This window comes from Pelodiscus sinensis, chromosome 12 (assembly GCF_052426305.1).
Source record: "Pelodiscus sinensis isolate ZL-2025 chromosome 12, ASM5242630v1, whole genome shotgun sequence".
NCBI lineage: Eukaryota > Metazoa > Chordata > Testudines > Trionychidae > Pelodiscus > Pelodiscus sinensis.
The window spans coordinates 32,030,012-32,050,280 of record NC_143063.1 but is presented as its reverse complement, the minus strand read 5'-3'; the positions used below and the strand labels follow the sequence as shown (position 1 = coordinate 32,050,280).

Genomic DNA, 20,269 nt, shown 5'->3' with positions numbered 1-20,269 from the left:
CTTGTACAACGTCAAAACTGTCAACTTCCCTCAAAGTCCCTAGTCCACTGTCTTGGCCCAAAGAGTTTACACTCTAGTCTAAATAAAGTTAAAGAATTATTATCCCTTAACACAGCAAAAACTATTATGAAAATTCCAAGTCATATCTAATAACAATACTTTAAATTAGAAGCAAAAAATATGAAGTAGGAAGACAAAATTGTCACGTCCAAGGTACAATTAACCCAGTATCACATCTCTGGATAGAACCAGCAACTAGAGGAAGGTACAAGAACCACACAGCAGGCAAATGTGGGATAATATTCCTTCACACCAATCAGTCCTTAATTATTAAAGATCAGGATAAGGTCTAAAGCTCTGATGCATGAGGTTTAATATACTTTCTGACATTCAAGTAGATTTAACAGGAACAAAGATGGAACACTGTAATCAGAAGTTTCAGTTGGGACCCGTCAGAAGGCACAGGATGCTGGAATCAGAAAGCTCTGCACACACAAGGTGTGGGAATTGCCTACTAGAACAGCATACTTAACTATATTATCAGTAATAAGACCTCTTAAAGGAACAGAATGCAGTCAGGAAAGAAGAGGTAATAAGGCAGATAAATTCATAGAGAGTGGAAGGAAGAAATCACACAGGGAAAGTGAAAGCAGAGAAAGAAAAAAATTAAATCCACCACAAGAGAAGGGAGCTCTCACTATATCAGGGTGTGACTTACTGATTTACCTGTCTTTTGTTTAGAAACGGAACTAAATTCTCTCAAGGGTGTAATTACTGATTTTTCAGCTCTGTCTAGTAAATGGTAAATAGGTTCTGGGGATACCGGAAAATTATATGATAGTATAGGAGAATTCAAATTCTCAATACTTAGATAAAATTTCACAGGCATCAAATCACAAGAAAGAAACACCAAAATCCTGCTCTGGTGGCTACATTCAGTTCCACACCCCAACTGACACAGCTATGAGGTTGACAGAAGAATGCGTTCGTTGATGTAGCTTTCAATATTCAAGTTGGTGTGGGAAGCATTTACACAATGGAGTTATGCTGACATAACTACAGCAATGTAGTTAAACTGAAGTTATTCCTACAGTGCAAACATACTGGCTGTGTCTACATTGGCGCGATCTTGAGCAAAAGCAGCTGCTTTTGCGCCAAAACTTGCAGCCTGTCTACACTTTTGGGGAGTTCTTGTGCAAGAACACTGACGTTCTGATGTATGAAATCAGTGCTTCTTGCACAAGAACTATTGTGTTCCTGCTCAGGAATAAGCCCTCTTGCTCACCTGTTCTTGCGCAAGTGGCCAGTGTAGACAGGCAACATGAATTACTTGCACAAGAAAGCCCTATGGTTAAAATGGCATCAGAGCTTTCTTGCACAAGAGAGCGTCTACACTGGCAAGGATGCTCTTGCACAAAAGCACATCTCTTGTGCAAAGGCACATGCCAGTGTAGATGCTCTCTTCTGGAAGAGTTTTTGCACAAGAACTCTTCCGCAAAAGAGTTCTTGTGCAAAATCATGCCAGTGTAGACGCAGCCACTAAGTATTTGGATGAAACAGAGTACAAGAATTTTAGGCTGCACATTAGGTTAAGTCTCAGGGGAGTTGCTGTGTTAGTCTGTAACTTTAAAAACAAGTAGCCCTGTGGCACCTTAGAGTAGGGCTGGGCAAAATACAACCCACAGGCCAGATCTGGCCTGCCAAGCCACCAAATCCAGCCCATAGATGCAGCCCCTACTTGTCCCTGCATGCTGCTCCAAAAAGCAGCTGTCACACCATTTGTGTTTCACAGCTATGAGCTGGGGGAGTGAGGGCAGAGGCTTCACCTGCTGCCTCCACCCCCAGCACAATCCTACTAGCCAGTTTCTAGCCAACGGGAGCTGCCTGTTCTTCAAACAGGTAGCATGTGAAGCACCCCTGCCCCTGGCTCTTATTCACAGATGTACATGGCCCGTACAGTCTGGCCAGGGAAGGCAAGGAGGCTGCCTGAGAAACATACTAAGCTGCTGTCTGGGAGTCACTCAGGTAAGTCTCCCAGCCAGAGCCTGCCTCTGGCACTGCAGCCCTTTCCTCCCACCACCCCTCTGGCCCCCACTCCTTCTTCTACCCCACATAAGCCAAACCCTCTGCCCCCTCCTGAACCCATACCCCCCAGACACTGCACCCCAACCCCTTCCTATTTTTCATTCTTGTGTTCGACTTTTCTTCCTTACAATTCTCTCTGCTTGAATTTTCCTTACTTACATAGACCAACAATCCAACTATCTTATACTGTGATGCTGGGGGAGGAAGGGAGATAGTGTTCAAGCTTATACCAGGGCTGAGCTGCTTGCTCTTCCTCTTTCTGTCCCTGTCCAGGACCAAGAGCAAAGTGCACTGCTCATCTATCCGATGAGCTGCCCAGCCACAGTGAGGAATGTAACAAACTGTTCACTTTCCCTTCACTCCTTGATGAAGGGAAACAGCTAGTAATGTCTCTTTACAAATCTGGGGGGGAGAAGCATCACCTGAGAAGTGGGAGGGTTGGGGCTGGAACAGTCTCAGATATTGGGGGGGGGGGGCGTTCCAGCTCCAGCCAGCCCCTTTCACCTGCCCGGTGATTCTCTTTTCAGTGTGGCTTTATGAGAAGCAATCCCATTCCAGGCACATTCCATTTTCCTGGCACAACCACACCCTTATATTGCTTTAAGTTATGGTAAGCGGAAGCTGAATACTAAATTTGATGGTCTAAGCTTTTACCATTAGGAGGAGTTCTTGGATAGATGGAGAGACACATAAGCTCTCTCAAATATATACTAGATTTATTAACAAAACACTTGAATTATTCTTCATGCCTCAAGTGTCACACTCCAGCATTATCAATGATGTTCAATCATGTAACAGTGTAATTTGAGTCACTACAGACTTCTTTTGAAGACAACTATTTGTACTACAGGTGACTCCCGACTTACGACCACCTGACTTACGACTCCCCACATTTACGACCTCCCTGCTCCGGCTGCCACCTTCCCCTGGCACAGCCCCCAGCCGTCTCTGCAAGCAGCTCGTACCGCACTGCCTCCACCTGACACAGCCCCCAGCCAGGAATGGAACCCTCATTTAATTACTGAGCCTCTGGGAAATAAGGGTTTGACTTAGGACAGTTCTCCAGGAACCAATTAGGTCATAAGTGCGGGGTTTGTCTGCAAATTCTTCAGTCATGTGTCTTTCCCTTCCCTGTCTCCCCTTTCTTTTTGAGAAACAAAATGTACATTTGGAGTAGCAATCATTTCAGCAGTATTGCCAAAATCCATGATAAAACAGTAAACATATGTAGCAGTTATTTGAATGGACAGAGATTAATAAGTGGCAGTGTCTGTCCTGAATTAATAAATTATCCTCTCAATCTTATGTCTATTGAATAAAGGAATTTGCATTACAACACATATATCACACACTAATTTAATCCTTCCTGTACCAGTCTGTATTTACTATAATGTAGAACCTCTTTAACGTGCATACTGTTGCATTCACACTTCTCAAAGACTTGGAATGCTGTACTGTGGCCTTTATTACATTGACAAACTACTACAGAACACTGAAGGTATAACTGTTAAACATTAAAATAATTAAAACAATAGACTTGTCAAATAAGTGACTAAACTACATTTTGGAATGCACTGTTTTTACTCTTCCCCTCAGTCATGAGGTGGGAAGCCCCATCCTCAGGGAAGCCAGGTGGTGGGTCTCTTGAGTCCCGTCTACGTGGCCTCACCCCATAATCAGGACCCCTGCCTATAGCCTCTAGCAGCGGGGCAGCAAGGCCCAGTGGCCTAGTCTATAGTAACCCACAGTCCATGGGGCAGTCTTCCCCACCTGCGTCCTCCCAGTTAGTTGCTCTCCCTAGCATCCACTTGCCACAGTAGTTGCTGCTGTGTTCAGACAGGAGCTCCTTCCCCTCCTATGGTCAGCCCTCAGTAAGCTGTTCCCCTGGCTTTTATAGTAAGCCTGCAGTTGGAGCATGCCTAGCAGGGCTGTGGGGGAGGGGCCTTCTTAGCCAAACAGGCCGGCTTAACCCCTCCCAGGCCAGTGTGAAGTTGGTACACCCCATCATACCCTCGCTGCCACCTTCTTTCTAGAAGGGTTTGTTTACTTATTTGCTATTTTGCAAATTTCCGATGTTCATTCTGGGATTCCTACTTACTAATATGAATAGCCAGAAGCCAAATATGCCAGGCCATGGTAGAACATCAGTACGCTTCAGACTCATGTCAAAAACCTCTACATGTCTTGGTAAATTCTGTCCCACCGTACATGACAAATAGACTACATTTATCAAAACCATACAAAGCATGTTTTAGTTCCACTAAGGTTAGTCCACATACACCTTTTCATTAACAATGGACTAAATGTAGCAAAATATTTGCTAAGCTGATAAGGACCGTCCTGCGTTTGTAAGTACAGTACAATGTGTTCTTCCTATTTCTTTCCTAGTAGGATTTTTTTTAAAGTTTTTATGAAACATACTGTTATGCCTTTGGGGCTTGCTCTTTGAAACAAAATCAAAATTTAGAAACCTATTTATAGTCTTCAAATCTCCATTTAAACTTCAAATATTAAATATGACTTGCCAAAAAAGGAGGAGTGTGCTGCAGTAACTGCAAGAGGAGAAAATAGTAGACCTGAGAAACAAGAAGTCCTATGGCAGATTATGTTAGGAAACACCAACTCCAGCACTGCTACCGCCAGAAAACAGGACCCTTAGCACATGTATAGCTAACAACAGGCGCATGTTGCACATTGATGACAGTTTCTTAGGCCCCACACTCAAACATATCACTAGTCATATTAATTCCAATGGAGCTACTCTCAGGACATAGGACCTAAGATGATCAATACCACATACTACAAAAGCATCGTGTTTCTGAGGGGAGATGAAAAGAGAGACTGACAATATAGTAAGTGTTCTACTTTATTCAAATATGCAATCTAGTTGTAGAAGTACCCCAGAATCAACATATTTTACAATCATATAGATCAAAATCTCTGATTTAAAAAGTTAACACCTGCATGACATTGAAGGAAAAACACCCTGAATATATTTTAAATTAAGTCTGAAAATAAGTGCTTTCTACTGTATTAATTTTTAATACGTCATATGCCCACTATAATTTCTGAATCTTGTGCTAATTATCTGCCACAAAGAGAGGGAGCATTTGAGAGAGAAAACAAGAAGGAAGGAAAAAACAAACCTTAATATACATCTCTTCCCTAATGCATTGGTCATACAACTATATGAAACTGTATAAGTAATTTCTAGCTTATGGAGTGGCATCTCCAAGAAGATAGAGAAAAAAAATCCCTAAATTTGCAATTATCAGAAAAAGAATTGGTAAAACAAATCCCACTAATAAAGTAAGCCAGATGTGAAAGATAAACAGTATCATCTCACACACACACATATGCACAAAAACACCTAGAAAAATCACAATATACCACATACTGTGCTGTGTATATACCATATACTGTGCTGCCTTGGTACAAGGCATTCCTGCTCTAAGTCGCCCCGGTATACATCCATTTCACACAAAAGTTGCTGATGCTTGTAGGAACTGATGCATCATAAGCATTTCCCGCTCTTAAGTCGGGGGAGGGAAAGGGGGAGCAACAACCCCATTTGCGCAAATGGAAGTCAGCCGCAGGAAAAAAATTCCCCACTTTTAGTTGTTTCGCTATAAGTCCAAGTTTTTTGGAATGCATCTTGGACATATAGTGGACGGCTGTACTCACATATTCAAAAAAAGAGAGACACACACACTAATATCTTTATCACACTTATATTAAAAACGTTTACTATAAAATTGTTAATACGTGACGTGTACTATCTAAAATACATTTAAAAATATTTCCCTATTTCTTCAATGTGTTTTTATTTGTGCATTTAACACCACTTCAGTCAGTTAAGGCCTGAACTTGCAAGTACAGAAGTGAGCAACATGTATGAGGACAAGCAGTGCAGATTGGAACTACTGCAAATGAAATTACTCGCCTGCAAGATCCGAACTTTCATGAGTGTCCTCTGCTTGTAAGAATTTTCCACAAACAAGGACAAAAAAATTAAAAACTAAAGTGTGTAAAACTACAAGAATTAGGAATTTTTACTAATACGATTCATTAGACTTACAGCTACTTTGTGCTCTCCCATTTATTCTCCTCCTGTTTGTTTCCTCCTGTGAACCTTGCCAGAAGTATAGGACCCAGTCTTGCAAAGACATAGCCACATGCTTTGCTTTATATGCTAAAAGTAATCCCACTAAAGTCAAGGGAAACTACTCACACATGTGCTAACTTTATACACTGAGAATCTGTGTAGGATCGGCACCCTAGACTGTCTTTTTATGGCATGTCTACGCAATATATAGCACAATGGGTAAGTCCTCTTGATTAGTCCCCACCTGATCCTGCAAATCAAATCAAATACAGTTCAGCAGTGGGATTCAAATGCAGGTGTAGGACTGAAAGCTATTTCAATTCATTTATTGAGCTGACTAGAGTTCAAGTTGCAGTGTTGCTTTAAGTCAACAGAAGTAGGATTCATAAAAGGGCAAAATGTGGGCCACAGAATGTCAGCTGCACAACTAGTTACTTCTTCAATAATCAAAAATCATGATACTCTGATGGTACAGGTATGTAGATGCACAGATCCTACTTCTCTTCAATCACAGTTCAATAAAAATAATATTCTTCTCAAATTAAAAAAAGTAGATTAACTGGTCACCTTCATAACTGGACAATGTTTGCAATAATATCAAAAGCTATGTACAGGTCGGCTACAAATCTGTACACATACAATTTAGTCCTGAATCCACCAACTAACAATATAAGAAAGTGAATAAGTGGGCTCCAAATGGCATGTAGGAAAGCACAGGCTGTTTTTAAAATGAAGTTTGTGGCCTAAACAATTTTAAATAAAACTTTCTTATATACAAAAAATGCCAGAGCTAATATCACTTTCACTTCACCAGAACCTCTGTTCTCCAGGTCCCACATCTACTCAATAGAGCTCTAAACATGTAAAGTGGTATTTTAGCGGGGAGCATATACATCTTTACAACTAAAAATACACTAACAGCTAAGTAGCACATATACACATAAACCAAGCCAAAGTAATCTGGGGTAGGTGAATACACCTACAAAACATCAAAAACACCGTCTCCTACACACTTTTGACTCAGCAACAGAGAAACAATGGATGTGAACTGTTTACCAGATGATGAATCGATGTGAGGCAGAAAAGGGACTCTCAAACTTGCCCCTCACCTGCTGCCTCGTATCAAAAGATCAGAATTCCCAGGTCTCCCGCTCTTAAAAATAAGACCATCAAGCAACCATTAGCACAAGTGAAACTAACCCAACCAAGAAAAAAGGAGGAGGGGAGGCAGAATTTATAACCGACCCCGGTTGGGATTTAGGACACTCACCAACAACTCAAGGGTTCTTTTAACCTTCCAGCCTAACGTGACCCGAAGGAGGTGGCAGTGCTAACAGTTATCAGCAGGGCCATGCAAGCAGAAACCTTTCGTGCTAGCAGAGAGAGATGAAGGACAGAGGGAGGTTAAAGTCCCACCTGAAGCGCAACAGAGCTCGCTCCAACTCCCGCGAGCCTCACAGATTAGGGGGCGCAGACCCTCTGCTTCCCAGCCCCTCCCCACCCCACTCCCCCCGCAGCAGGGAGGGCGCCGAGGCAGGGGGAGGAACAACACCCCGCTGGGGCAAAGGGCCTGGATCCCAATACCCCGCTCACGGGCTGACGCGCATGTGGAGAGGCGACGGATACTGCGTCCCTGGGCGAACCCGGCCCGGCCCAGCCCGGGGCGCGGTACCTACCACCTCGCTGATCTTGACCATGCCGAAGGCGCTCCGCAGATAGTCCAGGTCGCAGCGGAGGCCGCCCAGCCCGTGGCGCTGGCTGACGGGCTCGGTGGTGGGCTGGTAGGGGCTGCTGGCCCCGGAGATCATGGAGGTGCTGGACGCTTCGCCATCGAAGCCTTCCAGGTCCTCGCCGTTCCTCATGGTGCCGCCGCCGCCGCCGCCGGAGGGCTCTGGGTGAGGTGCCGCGATCGCCGCCCGTCGGGTCCCGAGCCGCTGCCGGAGCCCGGGCTCGCCTAGCGGAGCGCCGGCGGCATGGCAGCCCGGGGCGCGGGGCGCGGGCTCCCTCCCTTAGGCGGACGGGCGCAGGGAGAGCGGGGGCAGCATGGTGCGGCGCCCGGCCCCGCTCCGCCAGCCCCGCCAAGGGACCCCCGCCGCTGGCACCGCAATCCCCGGGGAGGGCGTCCGGCTCCTCACCCCCGGGGCGCCGCTGCTGGGGAGAGCGGAGCCGCGCCCCCGCGAGTGCCGGGCTGGGGCGGTCGGTGCCCGGGGCTAGTGGCGGCGCCCCAGGCTCAGCTTCCTAGGCCGGGCGGGCGCGAGTTGCCCGCCGGGGATCCCCCTTGTTGTCCTACGCAGGGGCAGCTCCGGCCGGAGAAGCGGCTCCTGCTGCCGCTGCCGCCTGCTCCGCCCCCTGCCGCTGAGCGGAAAGGGCGGAGAGAGCCCGCCCTGAGGCGCGCCGGGGCCAGGAGGCGCCTGCCCCGAGCGGGAGCGGTTACCTGCGCGGCTGGCCTGGCCCACAGCCGGCCGGCGGCAGCGTGAGGAACGGCCCGCTCCCCGCGAAACGGGTCAGGGATGGCCGCCGTGCCGGGGAACGGCCCGCTCCGCCCCCACAGGCTGGGCACAGGGCCCCCGCCCCACAGCAAGGGCCGGGTACAGGCCCACGGGCAGCCCTGTAGGGCTTCTGCGTGCCCGGGATTCCGCCCCGGACTCCGGCCATTCCCGGGACCTGCCCCGAGAGAGTCCTGCGCATCCGGAATGGGAGAAGCAGCAGCGTAGAAAGGGGGCAAAATGAATGTCGCTTGGAGTTGGCGTCTTCTGGGAAGACGGGTTTGTGCCACAGGTACGGCTGAGGAGAGAAGCCTAGAAGGCAGAAGATGATCGTGGATTGAAGATGGGCCCGTGCCCGGCGTTAGTGCTCCTTCCCACCAAATCTCCTAAAGCTCTTCGGCCTCGAAGTCTCTGCCAAGATAGGCGGTGGGGTGCTCCCCCTTCTATAAATGGGGCAACCAAGGCATGGGATGGGCGAGTGACTTTGTGGTTCATCCAAGTTCATGCAGAAATCGCCTAGCAAAGCTGGGCAAAAAACTTAGACTCCCACCTCGTTATGCACTACACCAGGCCAGCTTTCTGGAAAGCAGACCACAAACTATTCCCTCTTTATCAAGTGATGTGATGTTAATATTTAAAACAGACCCCAAAAGCAATAATAGGTCACAGATGGTTTGTGCAGAGGTCACAGAAAGAAGCTTTTTACACAGCTCTGGGGTGACCACAGCTGAAATTGTGTGTGGTCAACTCTTCCTGAGACAATTAATTAATGGGAACATGGAGAAGAGCAACAGGATTTAAGAAACTGGAAGGACTCACAGAGATTAAGACCTCAGTCCTGCAGTGAGAGCTATATGAAGAGAATGGGACTCCTATGATGTTCATTGTTAGTTCAGTCATGTCCTATTTTACTAAGAGATTGTTGTTATTTGATTTATGCAAGCTGGACAAACTAACCCAGTGTTTCTCAACCAGTGGTACGAGTACCCTTAGGAGTACTCCAGAAAAGTCTCGGGGGAGGGTATGTCAACCCAACTGAAATTTGGAGAAAACTGAATTTTTGTTTTAAGTTTTACAGCACTTTATTATTTTTGTACTTTTTACACCCAAAAATTTCATCGCCTGCCCGGCTACGATTAAGTTGTTTAAACAAATGTGTTGCAATGGTAGAAAAAAATTGTCTGAAAACTGTAGGTACTGGGGTACCTTTTTAAAGGGGGTACTTTATAGAAAAAGGTTGAGAAACACTGAACTAACCCACAATGTTCTTATCAACAGTGTTCAAAGCACAAAGACCTCCAGGAAGCTAAGTAATTTTGCAGTCCTCAATAATATTCATCAGTGTGAGTTATCACAAACCATGACTTCTCTAAAATGCTGCCAAAATTCTGCTGTAGCAAAAATTCCTTGTCCAATCCGAAACTGGTTTAGAAGGCTTCATTGCGTTTCCATAAATCAAACCCAAGTTGACATTGAGTGGGATCCAAGACAAGGTAATTATTAGTCACTCTGTGGACCATGAAACCTACTATGTGTCCTTTACCATAAATTCCTCACACAGTAAATTTTTTCTACACTAGGCAATGTGCAGACAGATGACCATGGAATGGATTAATCAAGTTTTTAATAAACAGTAGACACTGCATATCATTCAATTTCGTCACAAGCTTTGCTACGTTTTCCTTTCTGCAAACACGAGGTGGATCAATATTGCAGAGAACTGGTAACCAAGGTAGATGGTGACACACATGGTGGAATTAAGTTGTATGTCAGTCATTTTTGTGTGAGATGAGTGAAACCATACTGGAGTGCAGTATTCCACTCTGGAATAAATAGTGTGACAGTGCATAAAATCTAGGTATGGATGACCCATGTCGTTCCAGCCAGTTTTCTGAGCAGGTTGTTGTGTGCTTTGACCTTAGTTATTGTCAAATAGGGGAAGGAGGAGAATTATGAGATCAGTTTGCAAATATTTAAGAAGGGTAAACAAGGAAAAAGAGAAACTCTTTATGGTAGTAGATGGCAATATAACCAAGGTGCCATCTACTCTGTGGTACAGTAAATCAGAAGAAAATCAGAATGAAATGTAGGTAACAAACAGGATAACATCTCTCAGTGTTGTTTTTTTTTTCCAGTCCCCCCTACTTGTTGACAAGCTAAACTTGAATTGCACAATAATTTGGCACAGCCAATTGGCAGTTTTACAATAAATCAGTTTTTCACTTTTGGGAAAATCCCATCCTTAGTCTTTAATTTTTTTTAAATTTAAATTGAAAGTCAGTGGGAACAGTGGTCAAAATTCTCTTGCATATCTGGGCACAAGAATTTAACTCACCTGGGCAATTTTGAAAACTCACCTTTAATTTTCAATAAAGATTTAAAACTTGAACTTAATTATACATGTATTAAATCCAAAAATTAACACAAATATATGATGTCAATATAATGGCCTATGTGTTATTTTGCTATTCAATTTATTTTGTGCTGTCTCCTTCACACTTTCAATTTTCATTTTGCTGTATTTTGGATAAAACACAATTCTATAAATCTCAGTTAGCTATTACAGTCATTTGGTAGGAGACTTTTGGTTTCCCAAGAGGGATCAGAGTTGTGTGGGATAAACAGATTTGTTGGATATTTTTACTGCTGATCAGCAGTGAACTAGTTAACACAGTTGAGATTTTCAAAATTTTCTTTAGGTTTCAAAGTTAATCTATTGAACCATATAGGGCAGTTTTCATCTCTTAGATCTATGGTTACAGAATGTCCATAAACTCTAAAAGACACCCTATATTAGTTTGTATTCATTTTCTATAAGGGCTAGAATATTTTTAAGTGAAATTTTAAATTAGCAAACCCAATTCAAAGGCAAGATGTAGTCTATAGCCACAACATAACTGCATACAGACCTAGGAGGGATAACATTCAGAGACATTCAATTTTTCTGTACACAAAAATGCTATCATAATCTACGAGAGAGGTACAACATAATATGGCAAATAAATGTATATAAATGCAACTGCATACATTTTCTAAAACCTTACATATTCAGAGAGAACGTACACATTAATAGTACTGTCATGATGCCTGAACTGAGACTTCAAAGATACAGGAATTAACTCCCTTACATTGTCAACTTCTCCTATGCAAAATACATATTTGTAATTGATACCATCAGGTATATTCCATGAGCAAATATTTGCACTTCTGACATTTCTTTATCATCCAGGGTATGTCTACACTAGCTCGTTAGTTCGAGCAAGGTAGGCAAATGAGGGCAACCGGAGTTGCAAATGAAGCCTGGGATTTAAATATCCCGGGCTTCATTTGCATTTTCCCGGGCGCCGCCATTTTTAAATCCCCCTTAGTCCGAACTCCGTGCCAGCGGCTACACGCGGCATGGAGTAGGTAGTTCCAATTAGGATGTCTAATTCGAACTACCGGTACACAAGGAACTAATGAGCTAGTGGAAACATACCCCCCGAGATCTGTGTCTTCATTTGGTATGGAGTAATGTTTTAGCAGTAGCCAAAGGAGGCTGAGCTATCCCCTTTTGATTCCCACACTGACTTGTAACACCTGTATAGCAAACTTTTTTTAATGAAAGGAGACAATGTTCATACATAGGATTTGTGATCCATAGAAAGCTTGATTTGTAGATAGCAGGCAAACTTTGATTTAGTGATCCATCCAATGCAGAGAAGGAGAAACGAGAAAGTATGTGCTGAGAATAGAAGTAATGAACCCATAACTCAGTCCACTACAGAACTATGAACACGGGGAGGAAATAAGACAACAAAATAGGCATAATTAATAAGAAGAAAGCAGGAAGAAATGAAGAAACAGCACTAATATGCTATCATAACTGGAACAGACAACTAGCAATATTAATGCACTAAAAACAGTCAGTTTTCTCCAATGGCTGCTCCTGAAGCACCAGGACTTTAACAACTCAAAGTGACATTGTCAGTGCCACATTTATAATTTGTTAAGGAGTGGGTGGAGTGGAGCTTTTACAAAATAACCATGAACAGAATGGTTTAAAGCAAAACATTTACAAAACCAACATGATTTTGAATTATCCCTTGTCATTTCAGTCAGAATGTAATAGCATGCTGCAAGAGAATGCCATCTGCTGCAGTTGAGGAATGTGGGTAAAACACAAGTGGGAGGCCACAGCTCTCCTGTGTGGCCTTGTGCCAGTCACTTAACTCCTCCATACCATCACTCTGTAAAATGGGGAGCCAAGGGATGAGGCGTTGAACTAAGAATGTTAAGTAACAGTTAATTGACTAGTTCAGTAGTTGATGAAATTTCCATCGACTAGTCAACTAGTCGATAGGCACGTCCACATTCCTCCTTTGAAATGTACAAGAGCCCCTGCTTGGGCTCTTGTACATTTTAAAGGAGAAATGCAGAATTCTGTATACAGCCTGGGGCCAACGGGATGTCCCACTGACTCTGGGCTGCACACAGCATGCCAACTTTGAAATGCACAAGAGTCCCCAGCGGGGGCTCTTGTGCATTTCAAAGTGGCAGTGCAGCAATGAGCCCGGAGTCAGCGGGGGACTCCATGCTGCACTGCCGATTTGAAATGCCATATAGAGCCAGGGTCAGCTGGGGAGTCCCACGCTGACCCTGAGTGCCGCACAGCTGATCCCAGGCTCAAGTTGTGCGGGGCTGCCCCTTTGAACGCCGCCTCGGCGTTTCAAAAGGGAAGCACTGCACAGCTGATCCTGGGCTCAAATGTGCGGTGCTGAGGCTTTGAAGTGCCCCCTTCACTCCCCCCTTTGCTGCCTCTGATAGAGGCAGCAAGGGGGGGTGGGGAGTCAACTAGTCCTTAACATCCCTAAGTTGAACTTCGTATTTATAGAGCATTTTGAGAACTGTGGATGAAAACACTGAAGGGCCCCACGTTATTTATCATCAAAAGTGAGCACAAACGGGGAAAAGAATGATTAATACTCTATCCCTTCTGGTAATCTCTGGTTATTTCTGCAATGGTGAGGAATTTCCCTAACAAGCTATGCTGATAGTGTCATTTGAACCATAGCTTAACATATGTTTTAAGTAAAAGTATTGGGGCACAAGCATGCAGTTTCAGCCACCAGTGGTGTGCTTCCTGGTGTCAATATACTGAGCCATTGGGACATTCCTTGGCATTCTTATGGAAAGATGGGTGGGCTGGCTTCCCCAGACCAAGTCGGCAAAGGCTTTTGTGGTTTCTGCCCATAATTTAAACAGAGTCCTTGCCTGACACAGAGGCAGTGCCTTTATAGAGTGTGCTATATAGTGTTCAAAAGAAAATACATAGATATTAAATGTATAAAATACATTTCAGATATTGATCCAGGCTAAAGGTTATTGCATTCATCCAAAACAGATTATGTTACTTTAAGATAACTTTTTAAAATAAGCCTGTGAGCTCTTTGGGATAGAGACTGAATTCAGTATACATATTACGTACATAAAGGAGCTAGCACAACAACACATTAGCACAGAATACATAATCCAACTCTGGACAGAATTAACTGTTGCCTATCAGAAAATATCTCCAGTACTCTGGCTCTATCTTAAAGCCAATCAATAATCTGGGCAAAGAGCAAGGGGAAGAGAATCCATAACCATATGTCACCCTTATAACTGAACAAAATTGCTTTTGTGTACCAGCTGTTCATATATATAAGATTTACAGCCTTTGGTAAACATATGGACAACTTCAGAGTAACAGAAACCTAGATGAAAATGAAGCAAACATTGCATATAGTGAGCATCACAATAATTATATTACATTTTCAACATTTTCAGAGGTAGAATTATTTGATGAAGTTGCAATTAAAAGGTGTTATTGTGTTTGAAATATTTGAATGATTACCCCAATAAAACTATAGATGTGAATAGTTCTTATCTGAGGGAAAATGCAATTTCTGAAGCAGAACCCAGTTTAAACAGGAAAGTAGCATCCATGTAAGTACTTGAAAAGAGCTGAGAGTTTCTTTAAGAAAACATGCTAGTATTTCCACATGACCTACTAAAGGGAAGGAGCACTGGTATGCTGCCAAATTCCAAGAGAGCTGAGCAGTGATTAGAGTTTAACTCCCGCATAAGAGAGAAATGTTTTCCTTTGATATCCCGACTCTAAAAAATTCCACAGCATTCTCACTTCTCAAGTTCAAAAACATGCAATAAATGTCAGTACAGGAATTTCACTTGGGAGAGAATTCCAGTGCATTTTAATTTCTTAATTCAGCAAAACATCCAATAATTTTTCACACCATGCAGGCGCACAGCATGCCAAATTGTGTGTAATTCTGTAGCCCTGAGCAATGTGGGAGCCAGGCGTGGTGGGTTTTTTTTTTTTTTTTTCTAAATCAGATTTAGAGATTACTACCGTGCATGGTAAGGACAAAGGCCCCCATCCTGCTCCCATTGAAAGTTCTGGTACTGACCTTCAGTGAAAGCAGAAATGGACCACGGATGGCAGCTGATGCAGCACTCCAGGATTAACTTGCAGTAGAAGAGCACAGCTCACAGCACTACCTCAGTTTCACTTTGCTAGGACTGGGAAAGCAGCACACAGAATCCCCAGGATGGGGGCAGTGCTGATGTCTCAGACCAACTCAGGAACAGCATTGACAGACCTTGCAGAGAACTTAGTTTAGTCCTCCTCAGCTAAAAGGCTAGGCAGGCTGCTGAGGGTAGGGGACAGAAAGTAGCATGGTAGACAGTGAGTACAAACAAGAAGGGGCATCTTCCAGTGAGGACCTTTAAAGGTTAGGATATTGTTGAAAGTTAAGTGCCCTTTTCTCAGACCTACTGGTTTGCCTAGTTTACCTTGGAAACGTACTGAATAGTTCTCCAAGGATGTAAACTAACAGACATTGTTCACCTGTGTCTGACATGCTCTTTGGTCAGATAGCTTCATTCAAGCGTACACATGTGACTTGTGCCTAAAGCTTCTGCCAAATATAGGCTTTAAAGAACTGCATCTAATTTGTTCATCTCATCTTTTACAAGTTCACATGGTAAACAGACCTGATCTCAATGCATAAATAAGTGAGAGCCTGAGCTGCAAAACATAAATCTGGATTTAGATTCCTTCCCAAACAAATAAAAATGTCTGAAGGGTTTGGTTCTCTCTGAAAATGCTATCGATCAGCTAAAATCATCATTTTTATCCATATGTTTTGATGCCAATATTTTACAACACACTCATGATAGCGCATAAAGAGAGGCAACTCACTAGGAATTACAATGGCAAACATGCTCCATGGAGTTACCTTAAAGTCACATGCAAAAACTATTCTCAGTGGGTCGAAAAGTTCAATAAATGTTTTACTCACAAGACAAAAACATTTCATTTTAGGAATAAATCATAGGATCTTCAAACAAGTTCAGGATAAGTGCAGATACCCTAATAGAGAGAGCTAGTCAACCCAACTTATTGTCATCCTCTATACTTTGTATCAGCTACACTTCTTTCTGTATAATTTGTTGACCTCCTCACCTCTGCTTTAGCCCTGAACCGGGTAAAGGGCCAGAATAGTGTAAAGGACCCCTAAAATCCCTGTATGCAACTGGGGACAGAGTTCCCCAAGGCAGGCACCAATGGATAAAGGCCCACCTCACAAGCCCTCCATTAGAGCAGAGATTTTAGGCAGTGCTTTGGCCCACCCCAAGGGATACCCAGAGAAGGCTGCTGTAACATAGTCGGTCCCCTAGAGCAGTCTACATTATGCCAGGAATCTATACAATTCCCAGAACAGCACAGGGTCAGGAAAACTCATAGGCTTCAAGTCATCATAAACCCCTCTCCCACTGGGCTGCACCTGTAAAGGGAACAGCAAAGACATTCACCTATGGCTGTGTCTAGACTGGCCAGTTTTTCCGGAAAAACTTGCCAGCTGCTACACGGACCGCTTGAATTTCCACAAAAGCACTGACTTCCTACTGTAAGAAATCAGTGCTTCTTGCGGAAATACTATTCCGCTCCCATTCAGGCAAAACTCCCTTTTGCGCAAAGCTTTGCACAAAAGGGCCAGTGTAGACAGCTCAGATTTGTTTTCCGCAAAAAAATCCCAATCGCGAAAATGGCGATTGGGGCTTTTTTGCAGAAAAGCGCGTCTATATTGGCACGGACGCTTTTCCGCAAAAAGTGCTTTTGCGGAAAAGCATCCATGCCAATCTAGATGCTCTGTTCCGAAAATGCTTTTAACGGAAAACTTTTCCGTTAAAAGCATTTCCGGAAAATCATGCCAATCTAGACGCAGCCCTATGTGTTTAAATAACGGCAAGAGATCCAGATCTTTGGGGATGCTTTTGTATCCTTTACACAACTGCCAGCAGCTGGGAGTGGAGTCCTTCATTATCATTAAACATCATACCTGAAAAGGTATTATATATTTGAAACATGTAGTTTTCCTCTTCAAGGACTGCAAAGCACTTGCAAACTGTACACAGGGTTTCATAATGCCCCCACCTCTCCAGTGAAGGGCAGTAGACAGGTGAACAGCTGCACAACTGAGAGGGGGAAAAACAAAGATGAAAAAATATTGAGGTAAACTCCTGCTCCTATGAAAAGAGCCATGAGCCCTTTAGTGGTACTGGATAGCAGACAAGATTTAGGTTATAATGCTTTCTCTAAAAGAGTCTTAACACACTAAATAGTGATAGAAATGTAGTTGAAAAAATAAGTGTATTTGATAGCTTTCTAGAAGTGGGTTGGGACAGGCTCAAATCTTAGATTATTCATGGCAATAAATGCTTTGAGAAAATATGTACCACTGGGCAGAGGGAAAGGATAGAGTTTTCTTTGAAAAGTCACATGAAAACACAGACACAAAGAAGAGGGTAAGAAAGCAGTGTGGGTGTAGTTATGCTCTCCATGTGATGTTTAGTATTTTTATAATGAGAGAATGAACAAAGTGTATAGGATACAATGAAGCATTTGGAATAAAAAAGCTTTTTGAGGGCTGGAGGGGGGGAAGGAAGCAAAATTTTATTAGCTCTGTTTTGTAAGCTTTTGGGAATTTTAAACTCCGCACAGCAGGTTTGGAGCGGGATGAGATTCATTTGCTAGTTTCAAAGTGGTAGCCATGTTAGTCTATAAGGGTATGTCTAGACTACATACATGCCTCTGCCAACAGAGGCATGTAAAATAGGCTACCCAACATAGTCAATGAAGCGGGGATTTAAATATCCCCGGCTTCATTAAAATAAAAATGGCTGCCATGCTGTGCCAGCTCAGCTGATTGTCGGCACAGCGCGGCAGTCAAGACGTGGATTGGTCGACAGGGAATGCCTTTGTCGACTGCTCCCTTTTGCCTTGTGAAACAAGGTTTACAGGAGCGGTCAACAAAGGCTTCCCCTGTCGACCGATCCATGTCTTGACTGCTGCACTGTGCCGACAATCAGCTGAGCCAGCACAGCACGGCGGCCATTTTTATTTTAATGACGCTGGGGATCTTTAAATCCCCGCTTAATTGACTATGTCAGGTAGCCTATTTTACATGCCTCTGTTGGCAGAGGCATGTAGTCTAGACATACCCTAACTGGAAAAACTTAAAAAACAACAAATAGTCTTGCAGCACCTTAGGGAGCAACAAAAAATTTGGATGGTATCATGAGCTTTTGTGGGCACAGCCCACATCTTCAGATAAATGAAGTTTAAGGGGTCCAATTTTCAAATAAATAGCACGGGGGGGGCGGAGGAAAAAGAAGAGGAAAAAGCAGGGAAAGAAATTGCCAATTAGAATGTTCATGCTAAATGAAGCTAAGAAGAGCACTTAGTACCCACTCTTAAGTACCTTTTGTGTGTGTGTGTCATTAGGATGTGGAATGCAGCTGGTCATCCAGCCAACGTCTTTGTTTAGACGTCTGTTGCAAGTATTAAACTTGTAAATGAAATTAAATTTTGTATCTTCCCTGTTGATCTGGCTTTTGAAATTAGTTTGAAATAATATGGTGACTTTGAGATCCATTAATGAGTGCCCTGACAAGTTAAAATATTCCCCAACAGGTTTCTGTGTGTTGTGTGGTTATTGGAAAGAATTTGTTTGAGGTTAGGGGGTTGTCTGTAGGTGAGGTTTGGCCTATTCCCCAAGGCTTGTGAGAGTGAGGGGTCATTTTCCAGGGCAGGTTGTAGATTGTCGATAATGTGCTGGGCGGGTTTAAGTTGGGGGCTGTGGGTGATGACAAGTGATGTCCTGTTGTTTTCTTTGTTGCGCCTATCTTGAAGTAGCTGATGTCTGGGTACTCTGTTTTTTCAGGAAAAAAAAAACAGTTTGACAGAGCCAGAGGATAACCTAGACATCAGCTACTTCAAGATAGGCCCAACAAAGAAAACAACAGGACACCACTTGTCATCACCCACAGCCCCCAACTTAAATCCCTCCAACCCATTGTCAACAACCTAAAACCCATCCTGGAAAATGACCCCTCACTCTCATAAGCCTTGGGAAACAGACTAATCCTCACCTACAGACAACCCCTTAACCTCAAACAAATTCTTTCTAATAAGCACACAGCACACCTCCATCATACTCATCCAGGAACCCACCCCTGCAATCAACTCCAATGCCAACTCTGTCTACACATCTATACAGGCAATATTATCACAGGATCTAACCATGTAAACCACCACATCAGAGGCTCATGCAACTGCACATCCGCTAATGTGATCTATGCCATCAAGTGCCAGCAATGCCCCTCTTCCATGTATATTGGCCAAACTGGCAGTTTCTACAAGACAGAATTAATGGACACAAATCAGATATTCGAAAAGGCAACACACAGAAACCTGTTGGAGAATATGTTAACTTGCCAGAACACTCATTGATGGATCTCAAAGTCACCATATTATTTCAAACCAATTTCAAAAACCAGCTCAACAGGGAAGCTACAGAATCTAATTTCATTTCCAAGTCTGATACCTGCAACAGAAGTCTAAACAAAGATGTTGGCTGGATTACCAGCTACTTTTGACATCCTAATGACATAAAAAACCAAACAAAGGGCTCTTAGGTGGGTAATAAGTGCTCTTATCAGCTTTATTTAGCATGGACTCTCTAATGCTATGTCTAGACTGCAGAGCTTGTCCGGAATACTGGAGGTATCCCAGAAAAGCTATGCCGCGTCCAAGGAACGCTTCAGCTTTTTTGGAACGGTTTCTGAAAAAGTGGACACATTCTTTCACCATCCCTGTACTCCTCATTGTATAAAGAATAAGGGATGTGCCAAAAGAGGAGGATTTTCTGAAATTTGGCCCCGTGTAGATGGGCCAAATTTTGGAAAAACCTCTTTTGGAAAAAAGCATTAAAAGATAAGCAAATTGCGCCTTGCAATTTGCATATCTTTTTCTGACTTTTCTTTGCAGTGTACACCTAGCCTAATTGACAATTTTTTCCCCATTTTTTTCCCCTTCTTTTTCCTTCTCTCCCACCATCTGCTCTCTGTGCTATTTTATTTGAAAACTGGACCCCTTAAACTCCATTCATCTGAAGAAGTGGCTTGTGCCCATGAAAGCTCATACCACCATCTACATTTTTTGTTAGTCTCTAAGGGTATGTCTACACTGCCACCCTAGTTCGAACTA

At 43.5% G+C, this 20,269-nt stretch overlaps 1 protein-coding gene across 1 annotated transcript in view; it reads right to left on the bottom strand.

Moving 5' to 3' along the window:
• The window catches only part of CMTM4 (CKLF like MARVEL transmembrane domain containing 4), a 72,386-nt gene extending 63,528 nt beyond the window's left edge, over window positions 1–8,858 (bottom strand). The window contains exon 1 of the mRNA XM_006130547.3: window positions 7,867–8,858. Coding sequence (XP_006130609.2) covers window positions 7,867–8,052 — 186 coding nt within the window. The 5' untranslated portion in view covers window positions 8,053–8,858. The remainder of the gene's footprint in view (window positions 1–7,866) is intronic.
• Between the last annotated feature and the right edge of the window lie 11,411 nt (window positions 8,859–20,269).